This window comes from Onthophagus taurus, chromosome 6 (assembly GCF_036711975.1).
Source record: "Onthophagus taurus isolate NC chromosome 6, IU_Otau_3.0, whole genome shotgun sequence".
Taxonomy (NCBI): Eukaryota; Metazoa; Arthropoda; class Insecta; order Coleoptera; family Scarabaeidae; genus Onthophagus; species Onthophagus taurus.
The window spans coordinates 12,028,695-12,050,973 of NC_091971.1; the positions used below are offsets into that span (position 1 = coordinate 12,028,695).

The 22,279-nt window shown below is 29.6% G+C and overlaps 3 protein-coding genes across 3 annotated transcripts in view; 1 reads left to right on the forward strand and 2 right to left on the reverse strand.

The window, feature by feature from the left end:
• Positions 1–3,397: 3,397 nt before the first annotated feature.
• On the forward strand, positions 3,398–11,824 carry LOC111424307 (meiotic W68). The gene is made up of 6 exons (XM_023057808.2): positions 3,398–3,574; positions 3,634–6,004; positions 10,738–11,072; positions 11,133–11,281; positions 11,343–11,480; positions 11,528–11,824. Exons 1-6 carry the CDS (start codon positions 3,550–3,552, stop codon positions 11,822–11,824), a joined length of 3,315 nt encoding a protein of 1,104 aa, XP_022913576.2. The 5' UTR covers positions 3,398–3,549.
• Positions 11,825–11,856: 32 nt separating this feature from the next.
• On the reverse strand, positions 11,857–12,892 carry LOC111424400 (uncharacterized). The gene is made up of 2 exons (XM_023057914.2): positions 12,781–12,892; positions 11,857–12,726 (listed from the first exon to the last, which is right to left on the reverse strand). The coding sequence occupies exons 1-2, from the start codon at positions 12,790–12,792 to the stop codon at positions 11,992–11,994; spliced, it is 747 nt and encodes a 248-aa protein (XP_022913682.2). The 5' UTR covers positions 12,793–12,892; the 3' UTR covers positions 11,857–11,991.
• Positions 12,893–18,598: 5,706 nt separating this feature from the next.
• LOC111424318 (dipeptidyl peptidase 4) overlaps positions 18,599–22,279 on the reverse strand; it is a 76,893-nt gene continuing 73,212 nt past the window's right edge. Inside the window, exon 16 of the mRNA XM_023057816.2 lies at positions 18,599–20,614. Coding sequence (XP_022913584.1) covers positions 20,489–20,614 — 126 coding nt within the window. The 3' untranslated portion in view covers positions 18,599–20,488. The remainder of the gene's footprint in view (positions 20,615–22,279) is intronic.

Genomic DNA, 22,279 nt, shown 5'->3' on the forward strand with positions numbered 1-22,279 from the left:
TCCATCAATGTTCTGCCAAGTATTCTACTCACTTTCTTTTTGTTTTAGATGTTTCTGGTCCAGTCTCTGTTGCATACATATGTTAAAATAGGGCTAAATGCGACCTTGTATATCCGCTTTGGCTTCAGTTCTAATATGTTTATTTCGCCGTATTGTGTCATTGATGCCCAAATATTTGAATTTCATTTTTTGATATATGATTTTATCATCGATCACAATCTGATGGGTGTCTTGGAGATATTCATTTTATTTTTGCCGCTGATATAGTCATGTTAAGCACAGGATGTTAATCACTTTATTTCCCATCTTGTATCCTTTTAGTTTGCGCACTTGCTTTATAATTTCAATAAAATTAATTAGCATTATTCATGGAAGAAAAAGCAATGTGTGCATTCAAATACTTTTAATGACGGGAAAGGGTTGCCAATTGCAAGAATTTTAGTATTTATCTAAAATTCTTTTAAACATGCTCTCAAAATATACACTCCTACACCGTACTACATAGAACGTATTTTATTGCAAAGGTAAGGTGGCTTATAAGGATGGATTATAAGATTCTCTGCATGTTCAACCATTTTAATTCTGGCAGCTTATCACTTAAATGATCCCTCTGGTGAAGACCAAATAATAAGCGTATACAGCAATTTTGCATTTTTTGAATTTTATCTTTGAAGACATAGGACAAAAAAGGGGAGTACAGAACATCTGCATAGTTAAAAAGTGACATCACCAGACTTTTACAGAGACATTTCCTTGTATTACATAAATGCATCTTCACACTTATACGACAGTTTTAAATTTGATCCCTCTTTGGTAGAGCAAGTTTCTCTTTTATTATTGATTATATCTTTTGTGTTCCATACTTGTCGACTACCTTATCACAATATAAACCTTGAACAAAGCCTACATCTGCTTTTAAACAAATAAAGGCAGATGAAACTGAGAGATATAAAACTTGTACCATTGCATACTTTTCTGACTATTATCCAGTGAATAGTGCGAAAAGTAGATATCTCCAGTTGTGAGAGAGAGATGGTGAGTTGAAAGATGTAGACTTCTCTTCCTGTGCATTTTCTGACTCAGTGTTTCAATTTTTATTGCTGTCCCTGATAACCGATACATGCAGGAATAGATAATTTTCTTTGCCCTTTTCTTTCTCCATACTGTATTTGATCATTTACTGCGGACTTGACTTATCTTGAATTTCCAGAAATTATTAAGACCACCATATAGTAGGTAACAATGATCAGTGGTCCAGAGTAGCTCTCTTATTTCGGTCGTAAAACTTGCTTTTTCAACTGTAGAAATTCCACTTCAACGTTGACTAATACAATCTGTAAACCAAGAAAGACACCGTTTAATTTTACACAAAGTATGGAATTTCTGACATTTAAGTGTACATTTTTAGTAAAAAGCATCAAACATCATCGCAAACTGAGCAGTATGGGGAGTAGCTCCTAATCAATTAGATTTCACAATTGGCACAAACTTAAATAATATAACGCAATAGACAATCTGGGTAGATTTCCTCCAGACGGACTTCTTCAGGGGGTTTGAATGTTGACAAGATGTAAACATCTCATCGTATTTTCTGAGTTGGTGGTAGCTTGGCATCCCATTGGATATCCACAGAGAATACCTAACCTGAGAAACGTTCATTTATTAACAGATAGAGTTTTGTGGAAATTGTAGAGATGATCAGAGATTTGATACCAGAACAGTTTCTAAACGACAGAATTTGCTATGGAAATTCTTCATAAAGTAAGTATTTGTGGGTACTATGCTGGCATTCTCAGTCAACCTCGCCACCACTTGGAATACAGCTGAACTTTTCTGCAGGAGGTAAACTGATGATATCTTAATCTCCATATCTTTACCATTAATGATAAAGCGCAACCTAAGAGTCACACATAATTGGCATGTAAATTCCAGTTCTTAAGAGATCTGGAAAGATAAGTCTTTCCATTACGTGAGGAACTAAAAATAGAAAAACTTAAGTCATTTAATAATAAAAAGTTCTTGGATCAGTGAAATTTTGTTTTCATATCAAGCTGTACCTTTAAATTAAAGTACCAAGATGTACATCGTCGCTATCCCCAGATACATCATTTATGAGTACCATCATTGTGAGGATATGGGTGAGGAGTTAATTTTGAGTAGTTGCGAGCAAAATGGAGTTATCTTAGATCTCGCTTCATGTAGAGTTGTTAGTATCATGAGTTAGTGTGAGGACCATGAAGCCAAAAGACATGACCATGTTCATAAGCAAATTATTAACCATATTAACTTCCTCTTCCACCTTAACCATAATTCTTCTTACACCTTCTTCTATCCTGTGTTCTCTATACTTTTATCCTTTTATTTCTGGAACTGTCTCAAAAGTTCCTTCTCTTTCTAGCCCAACATCAGCAACTTCATCATGTTGATTAGGAACATCTTGCGTTTCAACTTGTGCCACAATTGCAATTTCAGTTTGCACTCCCCAAAACTTTTCATATCTTTATCTTGAGATTTTTCAACTGATTTGCTTTCTCTTGCTATTATCTTAAGAATGGCTTTTCTGCAAGAGATTATTTAGATATTATTGCAAATACTTTTTCAATTCCTTTGTCACCATATTTCTTTTTGGAATTAGGTTCATCTTCTGCCTTTAAACCTGAAATCAGATTTAATTATTGCTATTTGATTTCTATGGGTAAATTTAAACGGACAATTAATCTGATGAGCTACCCTACATTAAAATCATCCTATATCCGTAATAAATCAATCCCTCATTTAACCCCATCACATAACTTGATATCCATAACGGTATTTCAATTGTAAAAAGGAAAAAAAAAGTACCAACATTGTTATAGTTTGGTGCATTACCATAGTACCGTTTACCATAAAATTTTAGATCGTAAAACGAAAGTTCTGGCGGTAAATACGTACGCGAAAAGTTAAGAAGACTCTGCGACGATCCATTGTTGTGCCCCATTTTAATGGGCCGTAAAATCGGTGTTAAAGAAAACATGCTGCGTTTAAAAAGCGCCGTAAGCTGTATGGGGTGCGATAATTTGCATAGAATATGGGCGACCGCCTAAACCAGATTTTGTTCTTTTTTTTATTACTTTGAAAAAAGGCTTTAAAAAAAGTAATCCTTTTTTAATCCTTTTAAAAGGCAAATTGAATTAATAAAATTACTTTATTTATTTATATTTATAATTATAAATTTTAATTTCTAGATTAGTGCCATCTATTAGTACAGACACTAAGTTGAAGTTTTGACAGATTTTTACAGAATACTGCATTTTAGTTTAGTTTAAGTTATCTCCTCCAGTACACGGTAGGATTGAAATTAAATACGAATAAAGGTTTAATTAGTAATAATCCATTAATTATTAATTATTATTCGCAACATTATAGATTTCCTTTATAAATCATTTAATAATAAACTAATAAGGAAATTTTTTTTGAATATTTAAACAGCAAGTTGACAGTTATGATACTATGTTTTAGTTTTAGTACAGTTTTGATAAAATTTTTTAAGTAAATTGCAGGTTTATAACCATGTCGAGCACTTTCAGTGAAAAAGGTATGTAATTTAGATTTAAAGAGTACTAGATAGCCTAGAATAAGTAATGAATGTTGTAGAATTCGAAGAATTCTTTCAATTAGCAAAACAAGATGTATCATCTAATTTAAAGGATGCAAAGCATGAAGAAGCAAACCCTACTTGTAGCAAAATCGATTCAGATGAGTTCAATAAACTTATTAGAAATGAATTACTCCAATCAAATGATAGACCAACATCTACTGATGATGTTAATAAGAATAAACTAAAACAAGATAGGTTCACTGATTCTTTTGAAGCTCTAATTACTCAAAAAAAAAGTAATGCTCAATGTGCTAATTTCAACGAATTTATTAAGCTAATTCAATCTGAGTTAATAGAAGTAAAAGAAAAGAATATAAATGTTCGTTCTAATTTAAAGCAAATTAAAGAATTCTTTGAATCTCTCACTGATTCATCAAAAAATGATTCTAAAGATTTATCTGTAGGTAAAAGCGATTCATCAAAAATTCGTTCGTCCAGTTCCGTTTTGGATGAATTTGAGGAGTTTCTTGAGTCTCTAAATAATGCTGATTCTATAAAAAATGATAATAACTGTAAAGATGTACCTGGTGGAACCGAAAAAAAGTCTAATTTAAATGAAATTGAGGTGGATTTGAAGAATATAAATGATTCCTTAAAAGGAGATGATACCAAAAAAGATTTATCTCCAGTAACATCAAAAAATATTAATCTATGTACTAATTTAAATCAATTTGAAGAGTTTTTTAAATCTCTCAAGCAAAGTGATTCCTCAAAAAATGAGGATTTTATAGATTTACGTCAAAATGATGAAATTAATCAAAATGATTCTTCAAAAAATGATGATTTAGAAAAAGATGGTGAAAAAATAGAGTTATCTCAAGTAAACAAAAATGATGTAAATGATTACTTTGTGCTTGAAATTAATTCATCCATAGATGATGAGAATAATCCTATTTTAAATGATTTCGACGAGTTTATTGAATGTTTGAATGAAAGTGATTCCCAAAAAGGAGATGATAATCACCCTAAAGATTTATCTGAAGTAAAAGAACAAGATATAAATGCATGTGAATCTTTTGATCATTTTGAAGCACTTTTTGAATTATTCCTTGAAATTGATCCCCCAAAAAATGATAATAATCCAAAAGATTCATCTCCAGAAAAAGATATAAACGATTTTTTAGTGTTAAAAGAAGACTCGTTAAAAATAAATGATGAGAATAACCCCATTTTAAATCAATTTGAAGAGCTTGTTAAGTCCCTAAATAAAAGCGATTCTTCAAATAACAAGAACGATCAATCTCAAGATTTAAATGAATTTTTTGTGCTTGAATCAGATTCGGAAAAAATTAATGATGAGAATTACTTCATTTTAAACCAATTTGACGCGTTTCTTGAGACTCTCGTTGAAACTGACGCTTTAAAAAACGATAATGATAACACCAATGATCAATTAAAAGATATTTCAAACTCAAATGAAACGCGTGGAGAGATTAATGGATTATTAAATTTATTTGTAAATGATAATATTTCTTCGTCGTTTTATTCAAATAATAGTGAAGAAATAATCGATGATGTCGAGTTTAATTCTTTACTAAATAATACAACAACAAACGTTGAAAAGATTAATAATGACAAAGAACTCAAAGAAGAAATTCATGAAAGAGGTGAAACCACAAAAATATCTAAGAGTATCGATAAAAGCGTTAAATCTAGCAATAAAGAAAGTTGTGAGAAAAAACCTAAAAAAATAAGGAAAAGAAAACTTTGTGGATGTAATAAACACGTTGATAATATTGAAAATGTTCCCCATGATAAAAAAAAGAAAAGTAATGATTCACCAAATCTACACTCATTATCCACAAATAATTTTAAAAAAAATCACAAAAATAACGAAAATATTTCAAAAAATTCAATGAATATCATAAAAAATAGATTTAATAAACTTGAAAATTTAATTAGAAGAAAAATAATTGATATTCAAGACTATCAAAGAAAAGCTGTTTTAAAAATAAATTATAATAATCAAAACGACACTTTTACTGAACAATATTTTAACGCTATAAATTCTGAGGATTTACTTAAACAATTAGAAGAATCTCAAATGTTATTAAGCCAAGAACCTGTGGTGTTTTCGCCGAAATTAGTTAAGCAATCCTCGATGATGTTTAATAAAGAAGTAGATGAAGTCGAAGATATACATGGTTTGAATGAAGCTTTGCGAGCTATAAATGATGATAAAACGTTATGTTGCGATAAGAATCATTATGAATTCGTCGTTCCATCAGATGTTAAAGATAGAAACATTATGGAAAAAATATTGGAAATATATCGAAATATTTTGATTGATGTTGAAAATAATAAACTACCTGCTTTTGTAGTTGTAAATAATAGAATTTGGCCAAATGTAGATGTACAGGATAATAGGTAAGTTAATTTTTTTTTAATAAGTGGAAAGATAGTCGTGGATTTCAGCAATAAAAGAAATAAAATTAATTGTGATTAAATAAGTTTATGAATCATCTAATTCAATTTATGAAATTCGGCGCAAATTTCTGAGTACCCTGGAGAAGTTTTAAAAAAGTTTTCAATGATTATGTAAGCTATGGCTCCTAGTTGTGCAACCTCAGAAAAGATTTGGCCTGCCTTGAGTGTAATTTCGAAAAATTACTTCTATTATGAAGGGGTGCTGTACCAACATTTTTGAAATAAACTGAAATAACTCAAAAATGGTGCAATCTAGACATATATTATGATGACTGATATCAAGTTATATTACAATTTGCGGGAATTTTAAGGGTTGTGCTAATAAGGAATAGCGCAAACTTTTTCAATAATAAGTTTAGGTTATAATAAGCTAAGTTTAGTTATAACTTATCTTGCATGTTATCAAAATCGTTTGTAGATGTTAAAATCGTCTTGCATGTTGTCCTGATACCAAATAAGTTCACGAGGGAGTTGACTAAGTTAGTTAACGTGCATCTTGATCGCATTCCTTGCTTGCACGATATTATTACGGGTGTTTGTATTCGGTGTTCCAAATTCGTTATCCTCCTATGGCTATCTCCGGAACTAAAAGAGATAGAGAAAAAGTAGCTTAAATGTCATAATCTGGTTTTTCGAGAAACTGCTAATGCGGGAAACTCCAAACAGCTATCGTCTTTTGTGTTCATCCTATCGGCAAAAACTGAAAAATTTGCGGAAACAGGCGGAAACAAAACTAACCTATCCTAACATGCCTTCACGCTACAATTGGGGTTTCTGCACACTATAATCGGGGTTCCAAAAGAAATCTGACCTATCCTAACATTCCTTCACGCGATAATTGAGGTTTCAAAAGAAAACTGACCTATCTCAACATCCCTTCACGCTATAATTGAGGTTTCAAAAGAAAAGTGGCCTATTCTAACATTCCTTCACGCTATAATTGTGGTTTCAAAAGAAAACTGACCTATCCTAACATTACCCAATATTTTTGTCTGAGTTGATTGACATTTATAAACAAAACTAACTTAACTCAACTTTTCTTTTCTGGAAGTCATTGCTTATTTTTTTTTAATCGTACTACGTTAAAACACATTCTTTGATATTTTTCAGAAAAAAATAACTAACGTATAATTTTAGACCATACCCAAACGATGAGAAAAATATTCTAACTACGCCACTACATTCTTCGTAAAAAGTACAATATTTTAATTATAACACTCTATCTTTGGTAATAAGTGAGATATTCGCGTTTGCCGTTTTCGCAAATTTTTCAGTTTTTGCCGATAGGATGAAAACAGAAGACGATAGCTGCACTGAGAGAAATAGATTGTACGAATCGTATTATAGAAAAAATATTATATATACAGCAATTCATTCTATTATATTCATTATATTTATTGTACTGAATACAATCTCGTCTCGCTGTCACTATTCTTAGTAAACGTATTATACCTTATAGTATATTTTTAGTGCATAGTATAATCCATTTCTCTCAGTGTGTTCCAAGTTTTTGGCATTAGCAGTTTCTCGAAAAACGAGATCATGACGTGTAAGCAACTTTTTTTCCTATCGTTTTTAGTTTCAGATATAGCCTAGAGGACAACGAATTTGGGAATCCCTGTACTCCTTATCGCTAGTACACAATTAGCAACTTAGTCAATATACTAAGGTTGGGTTGGTCTTCCATAGATATAATAATCTATTGTGTATTACAGAAATTTTATAAATTTATAGATATTCCACCAGTAGTTCATTATTTAGACAATAGCATAGTTCACATGGTTGAGAATCATTTTAAAGATGTTTGTCAAAACAGTATGAAGCACGCTACGCAGTTATAGAATTCTCAAAATATTCAAAAATGAACTATCAATTGGGCTTTCGCTTTTACTTTTTCAGAAATAAATTTTTGAAATGATCGACTATTTTTTCGAATTTTGCAATTTTCGCCGATTAAGTTTTAAAAATTCGTATAAAATCCATTTCTTGGAATATGAGTATGAAAATGTCCCAAAGTGTTAATGAAAGTGTCCTCTTTCCAATGAACCAACCGTTTTGAAACATGATTTTTAGTTTTTGAGAAAACAGAGAGAAATAAATCGTTATTACAGCTATCGACCTAATGGTCTTTCCGCTGGCTATAATTACAACAAAGAATTTAACAATATTATTAATTATCAGATGAAAAAAGTTCGAATATTGTCTTCCTCTGATCAACTTCCATCTGTGCAGCTTGTCTCTTTAAACATAATTTATGTAATTTTTCATAATTGTTTCTGTTGTCTAATAATTTCTTCCCTAATCTGTCTAGTCTTAGTCTTATAGGTTCAATACCAGTTATTTCGTATAAGATCTCGTTTCTTACGTTGTGCAATGGGCTGTTTGGATGTCTAATCTTAGAGATAATCCTCAAGCATTTTCTTTCCGCTTTGTCAATTATGTCTCTCGTTTTTCTGTATGGATACATTAATACAATATTACTTGGTTATGCGTTTTACTTTGATCCAAAAAGGCCTTTGTCGCCTTTTATCTCTGCACAAACTTCAAGCCATTTCTTCAATTCATAATCTTTGACCAACACTGTATCTCTTTATTTAATTGATTGAGATATCGTTTCAACAAATCGTCTTTAGTACGTGCGTATTTTCTGTAACATCTACGTTAATTTTATTTAAAATGTGCCTGGGAAGCACATTTTTAAAGATAGTCCATATTTGAACTATAAAACTTTCTAAATCTTTATTCAACTCTTCTACATTTGTTCTTCTAATATCGTATTTAATGTTTTTCGTAGTTTCTAATGGTAGAATATTACTAAGAATAGAGAATGTAATCTCTAAGTGATCAGAACCCAAATCTCCGGTTATTTCAACTTGTTCAATAATGTTTTTTAAATTACTTGTATGTAGAATCACATCTGGAGTTGTATCATTATTCTCTGACATTATAAGAGTAGGTTCAGTGTCTTTTAATGAAATTAGATGATTCAATAGAGCTATTAATTTGTTTCTACTTTCTTTTGTTGAAGTTTAAGAAAACAATATTTGAAGTTTTGATAAAATTCGCTATAAAATTCATTTCTTAAAGGATCCTTGTGGAAATATCACCAATTATTAATTAAAGTATTTTCTTTTTAGAATTGCATCGTTCATCAAAAAAGTTCATTTTGTATCTTGGATCCAAATAAGTTGACATATCTTAACAGCTTTGCCGGATAACCGGATATCCGGCCGAAGGGGATGCCGAATATCCGGTTTTTCGTGACATCACTATCCGTTCCATCACTAGTAGAAATGTTCAATGATTACAACAAACTTTACCGCAACTTTTTTAATCGAGCGGTTGCGAAGATATCGATCTCTTTTGGCGCGAATAGTAACATTTTTATAAATTATGATACTGTTAATTTCCTCATTAGCACTGTAAATTATGATTTGTCATTTTGCACATTTATTACAAACCAATAAATGTATGAAATAATTTCATAAATCAAATCCCAGTTAGGCTCCGCTCTTAATAATGTTATTGTTAAGTACAATAAATATAAAGTAAATCATAAATAACAAGAATTAACAACAATTAACATAACAACAACTAGAAATAAAAAAGAAACCAAGAAAGCGACGCCGAACAAGAAATGTTATTGAATTACGTAATATGGATTCTTGGAAACGAAATCAACATGTGCTTCCCCGAGCTTTTGCTGTGTAACAATAAACATGTGCTGGGACGGACTCTGCCCAAAGTGATTTTTAGTAAATATTAATTATTTCTATTTTCAACTTAATTAACACATTTAAGGTTAAATCATGCTTTTTTGGATACTTATATATATATTTTTTTAATTTAGTAACTACTTACTCTGAAATATCTCCAATTTCTGACTAATTTTTCCATTTAATTTTTCTATATACATATCTTAACATGTCTAATACTTAATTAATAGCAATTAGTATCTTCTTTATTTCACCAAATTTGATACTCGAGATCCTTTCTTATTATGTTCACAAAGAGAAGATTTCTCTGTTAATTCTTAAATAGAATACATTCTTTGATAATTACCTGATATGTGATAATTATCTTTAATAATTAGAACCACTACGTTTCACTTAAAACGAACAAATTTCTAAAACACATCCGAACAATGAAAGTTGGTTTCTTCCAGTTGCATCACATCGAGCAAATGCATCTTCTCATCGCTGAGACGAACGTTGGAGATTTTAACGGTTTGCGTCGCGACGTGTTGTCCCGCCAATGACGTAATTCTTTATACATTGTGTTATTTATTAACTTCCTTAGTTGCTTTTAATAATTTTATTCAATAAAAAAATTGGTTTATTCCAATATTTTTTTAAAAAAGCACTTCATGCAATTTAAAAGTGTTACATCACATCAAGCAAATGTAATTTTTTTCTTAACATTGAAGACTGCAACGGTTTTCGTCGCGACGTATTGTCCCGCCAATGACGTAATTCTTTACACATTGTATTTAAAGCGTGCTTTTTTAGTCTATTTTGTTAATTTTTTTCAATAAAAAGGCAAAATGATAAATGAATTATTAAATGATTTATAACAATAAATTTTATTTTGAATAGCTGAAATCTATAAATATCTTCCCCCACATAAAATTAATTTTAATTAATTACAATTTATTTATTATTAACCAAAACAAGATTAATGATATCTAACAATCCAAAAATGCGAACAATAAAATCAATGGGAACATCGGCTTACATATTCGACAACATAATATGGGTTTTAAACAAAATTATCGATTTAATTCGCATGAATTTCACGATGACAAAAAGAGAATTATATTATCAAATGAAAGAAGATTACAACGATTTAAGGATGCATCAAATCGATTCATATTTGTCGGTTATAAGTGCATTAGTCGATTATGGCCCATGGGATTATCATGTTGTCGCTGCGACCAAAGGATTGGTTTATGGTGATTTAACTATAGAATTATCAACCGGTGATATTATAATGTGTGATAAAAAAGGCGGTATTTAATAAAAATTTTAACTATGTAATTTTGCATGGAAAAATATAAATATTTTTTTAGGCGTTGTAATTCCAAAATTCGTCGATAAAATAATTAAGGTCCATTGTAACGCTTCTTTTATCTTGGTCGTTGAAAAAGATGCTGTGTTTCAAGAAATTGTAAATAGAAATGTTTCGAAAGAATTAGGATTTAGAATCATAGTTATTACGGTGAGATAATTTAATTTGTTGCTATAAATAACCCCATTTAATATTTTTTATTTGATTTTAGGCGAAAGGGTATCCTGATATGAACACAAGATTATTTTTGAAAAAACTTTGGACTATAACTTCGATTCCTGCTTTTGCATTAGTCGATTGTGATCCATATGGAATTGAAATAATGTTACGTTATCGATTTGGATCATTGGTAAAATTAATTATACTTTTATTTTTTATAATAAATAATATTTTTAGGCACAAGTACATCTTGCACATCACTTAGCTTTACCTCAACTAAAATGGTTGGGGATATTTCCATCGGAAATTGCTAATTTTGGACTTGTCAATGAAAAAATAAAGGCTATCGAGGGTCGAAAAATTACATATATGTTAAATTTGCCTTATATTGACTCCAATCCTAATTTAAAACATGAATTAGAGATTTTATTAGAAAAAGGCTACAAGTGCAATATCGAAACAGTTCTTAAACACCCATCATTTTTCTTTAACACATATTTACCATATAAAATACGTACAAATTCTTTTATATAATTTGTAAAAAAAAAACTTTTATGTTTATTAAATTATTTATAATAATTTATTCGTTTAAATAAAAAAAGCTTTCAAGTTTACCAAGTTACAAGATTTCCTTTTACACAAATCAATTTAAAAAATAAATAAATTGCTACCCACAAAAATTTTAAACTCCATTTTTCGTCTTATTCATATTGAGATACTTTTAAAGATTTCATATCTTCATCGAGATTCGAAGTTCCATCGTTTTCTTTTTTAACTTCATCCGTTGTTAAATCAATGTAATTTTCTACTTTATTAAAATTTCCTATCGGAAATGTTCGTTTTAATTTCCAAACGTCGTCGAAACTTTCTGAATCGGTTTCGATACTCGTCGATCGTTTTGATCGAACTTGTAAATCAGAAGAATTGAGATGTGATGTACTCCTACTTTTCTTTCTAGATAGTTTTTCGTAAAAATCTTGTGAAAACACACAAAGTTCATCTGATGGGCATGAAAATAAATTCAGCGGTTTTGGTGGATAAATCGTTAAAATCGCTTTACTTTTCGACGATATATTGTTATCTCCAGTTGAAGAAGAACCACGATCAATACCAGTTGTTGCAAATAAATCCGTTTCACTTTGCGTTAAATCAATAACCGAATCAAAACTGCTCATTGACTTTTGATAATCTTTTTTAATAATTTGGAAAGTATTTGGAAGAGAAATTGAGCCGCTTGGTAATTGTGTAGCTTTTGAAATGCATTTGATTACTTCTAAAATACCTTCACTAGAAAATGTGTTCGTTTTTAATGAAGATTTCGAGGTTTTCCGTTTTTTTCGTTCTGTTATATTCCGTTTGGATATTTGTTGAGTTGTTTTTGTGTATCTACGAGGATTTGTGTGGGGTTTAAATGAATAACATCTTGGTCTCTGTTTCTGAAATAATAATAAGTTACAATTAAATTAATCTCAATTAAAGTATTAAATTACCATTGTATTCATAGCTGAAGATTGTAAGCAACAAAAAATCCAGATTTTTTATTTACGTTTGACGTAAATTTTGTCAAAACAATTATTACTGTGATGTTTAATATTGATATTATTAATTATTTGACATTTATTCATGGATCTTGCGATTCATCAATCAAGATACATAAAATGTGTACTGTTAATATTAAAAGATGACATGATTTTATTTTAATAATATAGTGTATAGGAACAATAATTATTTATCTTAATTAAGTGCTGAAACTAAAACCCTTCTTGTGCCAGGCAGTCTCCCAAACGATTGATAAATTTTTTCTGGGCCGTGATAATTCTTTGCAACATACATTCCTATAAAAAATAATCCAAAGGATTGAGATAGGGGGAGCTTGGCGATTATTCAATCGATGCATGCCTTCCAATCCATCTGTTCCGAAATGCTACTTCATCGAGATATTGCCTAACCACTGCATGATGTGGTACCACAACATCTTGTATGGGCCATAAATTTTCGTCATGTAGCATTCGATCATTAACACTGGGAAATAAATTTCTTCAACTAGGTGTCTTCAAAACAGTAATAAAAAAGTAAAGCAGACAGATTATGCCTTTTTGGTATGCAACATTTTTGTCTGTCAATCATAATTTTTGAGAAGAGACAGATATATTAATGTAAGAGTTGATTTTGATACTTAGAAGATCATGGGTTAATTTCCAGAAAATTCAGACATCTAGAATACATCTTTTTTATGGATTATCCTTTTTTAGTTCAAAATGAACAATTTCATGTGCAACATTATTCTCCATCGTTCATATTTTTTGTGTTATCACAAATTTAGTAATTAAGAGTTCGATTTTGACATTTAGAAGATTAAGTGTTGGTTTCCAGAAAACGCAGACATTTAGAATATATCTTTTTTATGAATTATCCTTCTTTGGGTTAAAATGAACAATTTCAGTGTGCAACATTATTCTCCATCGATTATAATTTTTGAGTTACCACAAATTTATTAATGTAAGTGTTCGATTTTGACATTTAGAAGATTAAGGGTTGGTTTCCAAAAAATGTAGACATCTAGAATATTTTTTTTTCATGAATTATCCTTTTTTGGTTCAAAATGAATAATTTTCATTTGCAATATTTTTCTCCATCGATTATAATTTTTGAGATTTCACAAATTTATTAATGTAAGTGTTCGATTTTGACGTTTAGAAGATTAAGGGTTGGTTTCCAGAAAATACAGACATCTAGAATACATCTTTTTTATGGATTATCCCTTTTTGGTTCAAAATGAACAATTTTAGTATGCAACATTTTTCTCCATCGATTATAATTTTATAGTTGTGACAAATTTATTAATATAAGTGTTCGATTTTAACATTTACAAGATTAAGGGTTGGTTTCCAGAAAATGCAGACATCTAGAATATATCTTTTTTATGGATTATTCTTTTTTGGTTCAAAGTGACCAATTTTCATGTGCAACATTTTTCTCCATCGATTATAATTTTTGAGTTATCACAAATTTAGTAATTAAACGTTCGATTTTGACATTTAGAAGATTAAGGGTTGGTTTCCAGAAAATACAGACATCTAGATACATCTTTTTTATGGATTATCCCTTTTTGGTTCAAAATGAATAATTTTAGTATGCAACATTTTTCTCCATCGGTTATAATTTTTAAGTTATCACAAATTTAGTAATTAAGTGTTCGATTTTGACATTTAGAAGATTAAGGGTTGGTTTCCAGAAAATACAGACATCTAGAATACATCATTTTTATGGATTTATAACGCCGTTACGTACCGGAATCAACAAAAAAAATTTTTGACCAAGATGGTTTTCCCTTAACCCTTCCGTGCCAACCCAAAAAAATGAAAACACCGCCGAACCTCAACTAGCACAGTGAAGACGGGGAGGTTCGTTAATTTATATCTGGCGCCAAGTAATTTATTACAGCGATGTCCATCAATTACGAAATGTAGATGTTCAGGAATAGGAATAGGCACACAAGGATCACATGTACAAAATTTCTATAAAACACCTGATATTACAAAAAAAAAATAATCTGGTTTATTAAAAACAAAATTGAATTGTAGAAAGAAATTGAATAATAAAAAAAATGAAGATTCGAAAATATAAACTAAAGTATTATAACTTATAACTCAAATTTAAATAAACGGGAAACCCACTGTTTTGGGAGACGTTAAAATTAACTTTAAAATGAAAATAAAAAAAAACTGTAGAAAATATTCGGTAATAAAAAAAATTCAACAAAAGGAAATTGAAACAAATTGATCCCGATACGTTTTGTATAAAGTACAAGCTTGTCTTTTGAAACGTAGTAAAACCAAAAAAAAAATTCGACGAGAAAAAAAATAAAAAAAATCACCCCAAAATTTAGATTTTACCCTTACAATCTGCAATAATTTATTTGCAAGGTAAGTAAAATTTTTAAATGTTTATAGTAAATTCTCAAATGTAAGTATTATTAACTTTTTTTTTTTTAGCGATTCAACACATTAATGAACACAAAATAACTTTACATATACGTTCTGACCTTGATACGGGTAAGATTCTTCTTTATGCAGCGATTCCTCTGGAGAGGGAAAGTATTCGGAGTTGGCAGAGGGGAGGCACTCCACCATACAATTATATTATTTGATTTTTTTTTCTTTTGGAATGGAAAAATCCCAACGTAAAAATCCAAAGAAACTATTCCCGGAATAATAATATCCCAAAATAGGAGGCCTAAAAATTAGTAAATGGACGATACAAAAAAAATTAGAAAAGGAGGAGAAAGAGAAGAAAGAAAAAGAATTGTTAAATTATTAAGTTAAACAATTTTTTTTTTTTTTTTTTTTTTGGAATTATCAAATATTATAAGTATTGATTGTGTCTGAATAAATGATTGAATGATTAAATTTCTATTAAATTACTATCACATACCTCAGATGTTAAAGGCCTCGCACGTGTGAAAAGTAAATCGACTCAAAACGCAAAATAGCCGGGTTAACCGTAAGAAAGAACTTAAACTTGTTCTCAAATAAATTGTCGATGTGATGATCCCGATTAATTCGGATGCGTTAAATCAAATTATGACCAAATGAATCACTCAAAATGTCAACCAAAACGCTTACACAACGACGCTACACGTTGAGTCTCGTGCCACCAAAAAGAGTGAGACTTCCTCTTCGAAAACCTAAATCCAATTTCAAAAAAAAAAAACTCGACCCGCGCGCAATAACTTTTCCGTATGAAATTTAAAATAAGTAAAGAATTAAGAAAATGACATCTATTAAAGAGAAGGCGAAATATAAGAAAAGAATAGAAAGAAAAGAAAATTTATAATGATAATTCCGTACAAATGAAGGAATAATAGGAAGGGAAAAAAGGATCTCCAGATTCTGTCGCTTAAAAAAAAATTACAATATAAAAAAAATTTACAAGTAACATAAATACAAAACATTGGAATAAATTAGACTGTAACAGATTATCCTTTCTTGGTTCAAAATGAACAATTTTCATGTGCAACAGTATTCTCCATCGATTATAATTTTTGAGTTATCACAAATTTATTAATATGAAGTGTTCGATTTTAACATTTAGAAAATTAAGGGCTGGTTTCCAGAAAATACAGACATCTAGAATACATCTTTTTTATGGATTATCCTTTTTTGGTTCAAAATGAACAATTTTCAAGTGCAATATTTTTCTCCATCGATTATAATTTTTGAGTTATCGCAAATTTAGTAATTAAGTGTTCCATTTTGACATTTAGAAGATTAAGGGTTGGTTTCTAGAAAATGTAGACATCTAGAATACATCCTTTTTATGGATTATCCTTTCTTGGTTCAAAATGAACAATTTTCATGTGCAACAGTTTTCTCCATCGGTTATAATTTTTGAGTTATCACAAATTTAGTATTTAAGTGTTTGATTTTGACTTTTAGAAGATTTAGGGTTGGTTTCTAGAAAATGTAGACATCAAGAATACATCTTTTTTATGGATTATCCTTTACTGGTTCAAAATGAACAATTTTCATGTGCGACAGTTTTCTCCATCGATTATAATTTTTGAGTTATCACAAATTTAGTATTTAAGTGTTCGATTTTGACTTTTAGAAGATTAAGGGTTGGTTTCCAGAAAATTCAGACATCTAGAATACATCTCTTTTATGAATTATCCTTTATTTGGTTCAAACTGAACAATTTTGGTGTGCAACATTTTTCTTTGTTGATCATAATTTTTGAAAAGAGAGATTTATTAATGTAAGTGTTCAATTTTCATACTTAGAAGATTATGGGTTAGTTTCCAGGAAATGCAGACATCTAGAATATATCTTTTTTATGGATTATCCTTTTTTGGTTCAAAATGAACAATTTTAGTATGCAACATTTTTCTCCATCGATTATAATTTTTACGTTATCACAAATTTAGTAATAAAGTGTTCGATTTTGACATTTAGAAGATTATGGGTTAGTTTCCAGAAAATGCAGACATCTAGAATAGATATTCTTTATGGATTATCCTTTTTTGGTTCAAAATGAACAATTTTCAAGTGCAATATTTTTCTCCATCGATTATAATTTTTGAGTTATCACAAATTTATTAATGTGAAGTGTTCGATTTTAACATTTAGAAAATTAAGGGTTGATTTCCAGAAAGTGCAGACATCTAGAATACATCTTTTCTATGGATTATCCTTTTTTAGTTCAAAATGAACAATTTCATGTACAACATTATTCTCCATCGATTATAATTTTTGTGTTATCACAAATTTAGTAATTAAGTGTTCGATTTTGACATTTAAAAGATTAAGGATTGGTTTCTAGAAAATGCAGACATCTAGAATACATTTTTTCATGAATTATCCTTTTTTGGCTCAAAATGAACAATTTTCATTTGCAATATTTTTCTCCATCGATTATAATTTTTGAGATGTCACAAATTTATTAATGTATGTAAGTGTTGGATTTTGACATTTAGAGGATTAAGGGTTGGTTTCCAGAAAATGCAGACATCTAGAATACATCTTTTTTATGGATTATCCTTTTTTGGTTCAAAATAAACAATTTTCAAGTACAATATTTTTCTCCATCGATTATAATTTTTGAATTATCACAAATTTATTAATGTGAAGTGTTCGATTTTAACATTTAGAAGATTAAGGGTTGGTTTCCAGAAGATGCAGACATCTAGAATACATATTTTTTTATGGATTATCGTTTTTTAGTTCAAAATGAACAATTTCATGTACAACATTATTCTCCATCGATTATAATTTTTGAGTTATCACAAATTTAGTAATAAAGTGTTCGATTTTGACATTTAGAAGATTATGGGTTAGTTTCCAGAAAATGCAGACATCTAGAATATATATTCTTTATGGATTATCCTTTTTTGGTTCAAAATGAACAATTTCATGTGCAACATTATTCTCCATCGATTATAATTTTTGAGTTATCACAAATTTATTAATTAAGATTTCGATTTTAACATTTAGAAGATAAGGGTTGGTTTCCAGAAAATGCAGACATCTAGAATACATTTTTGTTATGGTTTATCCTTTTTTGGTTCAAAATGAACTATTTTGGTATGCAACATTTTTCTCTATCGATCATAGTTTTTGAGTAGTGTCAGATACGTTTTTAACATTTAGAACATTTAGAATTAGCACAGTTTCGTCAAAAAGATGGATATTCTCGATCGTATCTTAATTTTGGATTAAAATTTTATCTCTTCACGCTCGCTAAAGAAAATAATATAGATGTTTGAGCTACTTTATGTTTTTATCTTTGTAGAAATAATAAATCAATTGATAAATTTAATAACGATTTATTGTAAACATAGTATTTTTTGTATCATATTTAATGTCATACAAAAACGCAAAAAACATCTCTATAATAACACATTACCGTAAGGGGGACCTAAAAATTCGTTAATATAATTTATAATCGATTTGTATTTCTTTTTTTAATAATAATTATATCCAAAGATCCCGAAAGAATCGTTTACTTTTTTTAATTAATAATGGAATTGGTGTTCTGTACATTATTCTCATAGTTTTCCTTCTCATTATACCTCATAGTTTTTTTTTAATTCCTTATTCAGGCAACGTTACTTCTCTTCGCTTTTGATTCGGCTGTGAATAGCGCATTTTTTTTATCATTATTTATTTTCTCGTTAAATCAAAACACGCCTTTCGTTTCCCTGCGTGTATTAACAACGAACTAGCGTTAAAAATAAAATTATCTATCTATCTAGTAACAATTCTTTTTGACCTTATAAACTTATATAAATATTTTTTTTTTGTGATTTTCACTTAATAAGATTTTTTTTAACCTGTCTGAATTGTAATACGTAATAATTTAGCTAAGCGGGTTTAAAATCTATAACAATCCACCTCTTGTTCAAATTCTATTCGCATTTAACTAATAAAACAGATTAATTATGTGGATTCTTTATAGATTTTAAACGGATTTTCATTAAAAGATTGTCTCTTGCTTTTACCATTTCAGCACAGCGTTCTACAGTTTTCTCTTATTTATCTGCGGTTTTTTTTTAACTATTTAATTTTTATTTTCATTCATGGATTTATTAATTTTTTGTTGTTTTTCACTTCACAACCTTACCGCTTTTCTTTAAGCTAAAATTACATCGATTAAGCTATTAAACACCTCGATAAAACGTGGCGATTTCTTTTGATGCTGAAATTTGACATTTATATAAAACGTTTGATTTTTTCACACCTTTCTTTTTTTTGCTTTAAAGGTAATAATTTAAATTTACATAATTGACTTGACGATTTCACTTTTTGAGATAATTCATTGGTTAGAACGTTTTTTTTTTTTCATTTTGAGGAAATAAAATAATTTTGATTTCGATTTATTATGTTGTTTTTTACGTTGAAGGCAAGAGTCGTTTATTAGCGTTGTTATTTTACTTAAATGCGATTTTTTAATCTAGAAGAAAATTGCAAGAAGTAATTTTTTTTAATTATGTTGATTCAAAAATTACTTCTTGATTAAATAAAATAAATTAAAATAAAATAAATAGGATGTATCCGAAAAACACCGACAAAATCTAAGAGATTATTAAAAATAAATTAAAGTTTAAAATTTTATCAATGTTTTCTAGCTACACCCTTCAGATAATAATACAGATTTTCTTTTAAATTACACAGTATTACAGAAAACGGTAGATACACGTCGCAAATCTTCTTTCTTAGAAGATATCTTTACTTTTATTTTTTAAGGAATTTAAAGTCCAGTTCCAACAGTAAACAGCGATTAATAATTTCTAAGGATCATAGTTCAACTATAAATTTTTAAGGGGGCTCCAGTTCTCTCTTCTACACGCACCTCTTTTTACTTTTATCTTTTACTAAAAAAAAGAAAACGTTTTTCGTTCTTTTGTTGCTCTTCCAATCACTAGAAATATTTAAATATAATTTAGTTCAGCTTAGGCTTAATTAAGACAATTTTGTTTTATTTTTAATCGTAGCACTAGAGCTCTGATTCTTCATTTGGGGGGCGCTAAGAAGGCTAAGCGTCGGTAGTGCTAATGGATTTAGTTGTTGTGGAAATCGAGATGGAAGTAATGATAGTGTTCGCGACGATGTTTTCGGGACGTCTTCGGCGTCGTGATGTCCGTAACGCGGCCGGTATTAGGAAGCGGAAACGCGCGCTCAGGCGACGCATCAGAGAGTCTCAGGTGTCCGGTGGAGCCCTCGGGTCGTCCGTATCCAGACTAAGGCACTCCTGAAAAAAGTCTTCCATCGAACGATAGACATGCTCCAATGCGCCCTCCAATAGGTGACCTTCATTTGCATAACTCTACAAAAATAAAAAACATATAAAAGTAGTCTGTAAGATTTGGACAAAAGGATGTGACGACAAATTTACAGAGGGGTTAAAATGGATAAATTGAAATGGATTAAGAAAATCCTAGTAGTAAACTCAGAATAAGTGTTGAATAGGAAGTTGACCAAAATATGGAACACAGAGAATTTCTGCTCCCAATCCTGCTTAATCACCTTCAAAGACTGTATAGAGAATGATTACCACAGATAGATACATCGAGCCGATTAATGTTTTGGAATGTGCATTACAAATTGGGTGAATATGGACCTTTAAGATGTACTAGATTTAACAAAAATTGAAGTATCGATAGTACAGATCGCCCCGCAGATTAATGTGCCCAAGATGTTAATGTTCCATATATTGCTTTGTTTATGGACGAGGCTTACTTCACGCAAGATGGTGTGTTCATCCAACACAAAGCGTATTTGTAGACTTGCAAAATTCACATGAAGGAAAACTGTATGTTGTTGTCCAACGTTATTTCGCAGTGAATTTGGTTGATCCTTGTCTATTGTTATCATCTCTGACATCAGCAAAATATGACATCTTTTTGGTGAATTGGCAGGTTTGTTTACCGTGTACCACGAACTGTGAGAAGCAAAATATGGAAGATGAATTCTGACATAACTGAGTGTATCGAGGCTAGAGATGCTATAAACTAGTATTTTTGGGGAGCAGGTACAATATGTTCCTATTCCTAAAAAGTAATAGTTCCAAATACCTGTTACAACTGATTCTCCGTTCCTTTGTTCTGCTGTTCCTAGTGATATAGCATAAATCACAAAATGTCAAAATTGGACGATTTTTCTTAATAAAGTCAACTATAACGGATGTACTAAAACTGATGGAGAAAGACGTTATGAATAAAAACTATTCCTAATGCATCAATAAATCATAATCTAGAACTATTTCATATTTCTCTATTACCAGTTTCTAATGATATAGCATAAATCACAAAATGTCAAAATTGGGCAATTTCTCCTAATAAAATCAAGTATAACTGAAGTACTAAAACTAATGGAGAATGACGTTATGAATAAAAAATATTCCTAATGCATCAAGAAATCATAATCTATACTTATTTCATGTTTATCTATTGCCAGTTTCTAGTGATATAGCATAAATCGCAAAATGTCAAAATTGGACGATTATTGTTAATAAAATCAACTATAACGGAAGTACTGTAACTGATGAAGAAAGACTTTATGAATAAAAACTGTTCCTAATGCATCAATAAATCATAATCTAGAACTATTTCATATTTCTCTATTACCAGTTTCTAATGATATAGCATAAATCACAAAATGTCAAAATTGGACAATTTCTCCTAATAAAATCAAGTATAACTGAAGTACTAAAACTGATGGAGAATGACGTTATGAATAAAAAAAATTCCTAATGCATCAAGAAATCATAATCTATATTTATTTCATGTTTATCTATTGCCAGTTTCTAGTGATATAGCATAAATCGCAAAATGTCAAAATTGGACGATTTTTATTAATAAAGTCAACTATAACGGATGTACTAAAACTGATGGAGAAAGACGTTATGAATAAAAACTATTCCTAATGCATCAATAAATCATAATCTAGAACTATTTCATATTTCTCTATTACCAGTTTCTAATGATATAGC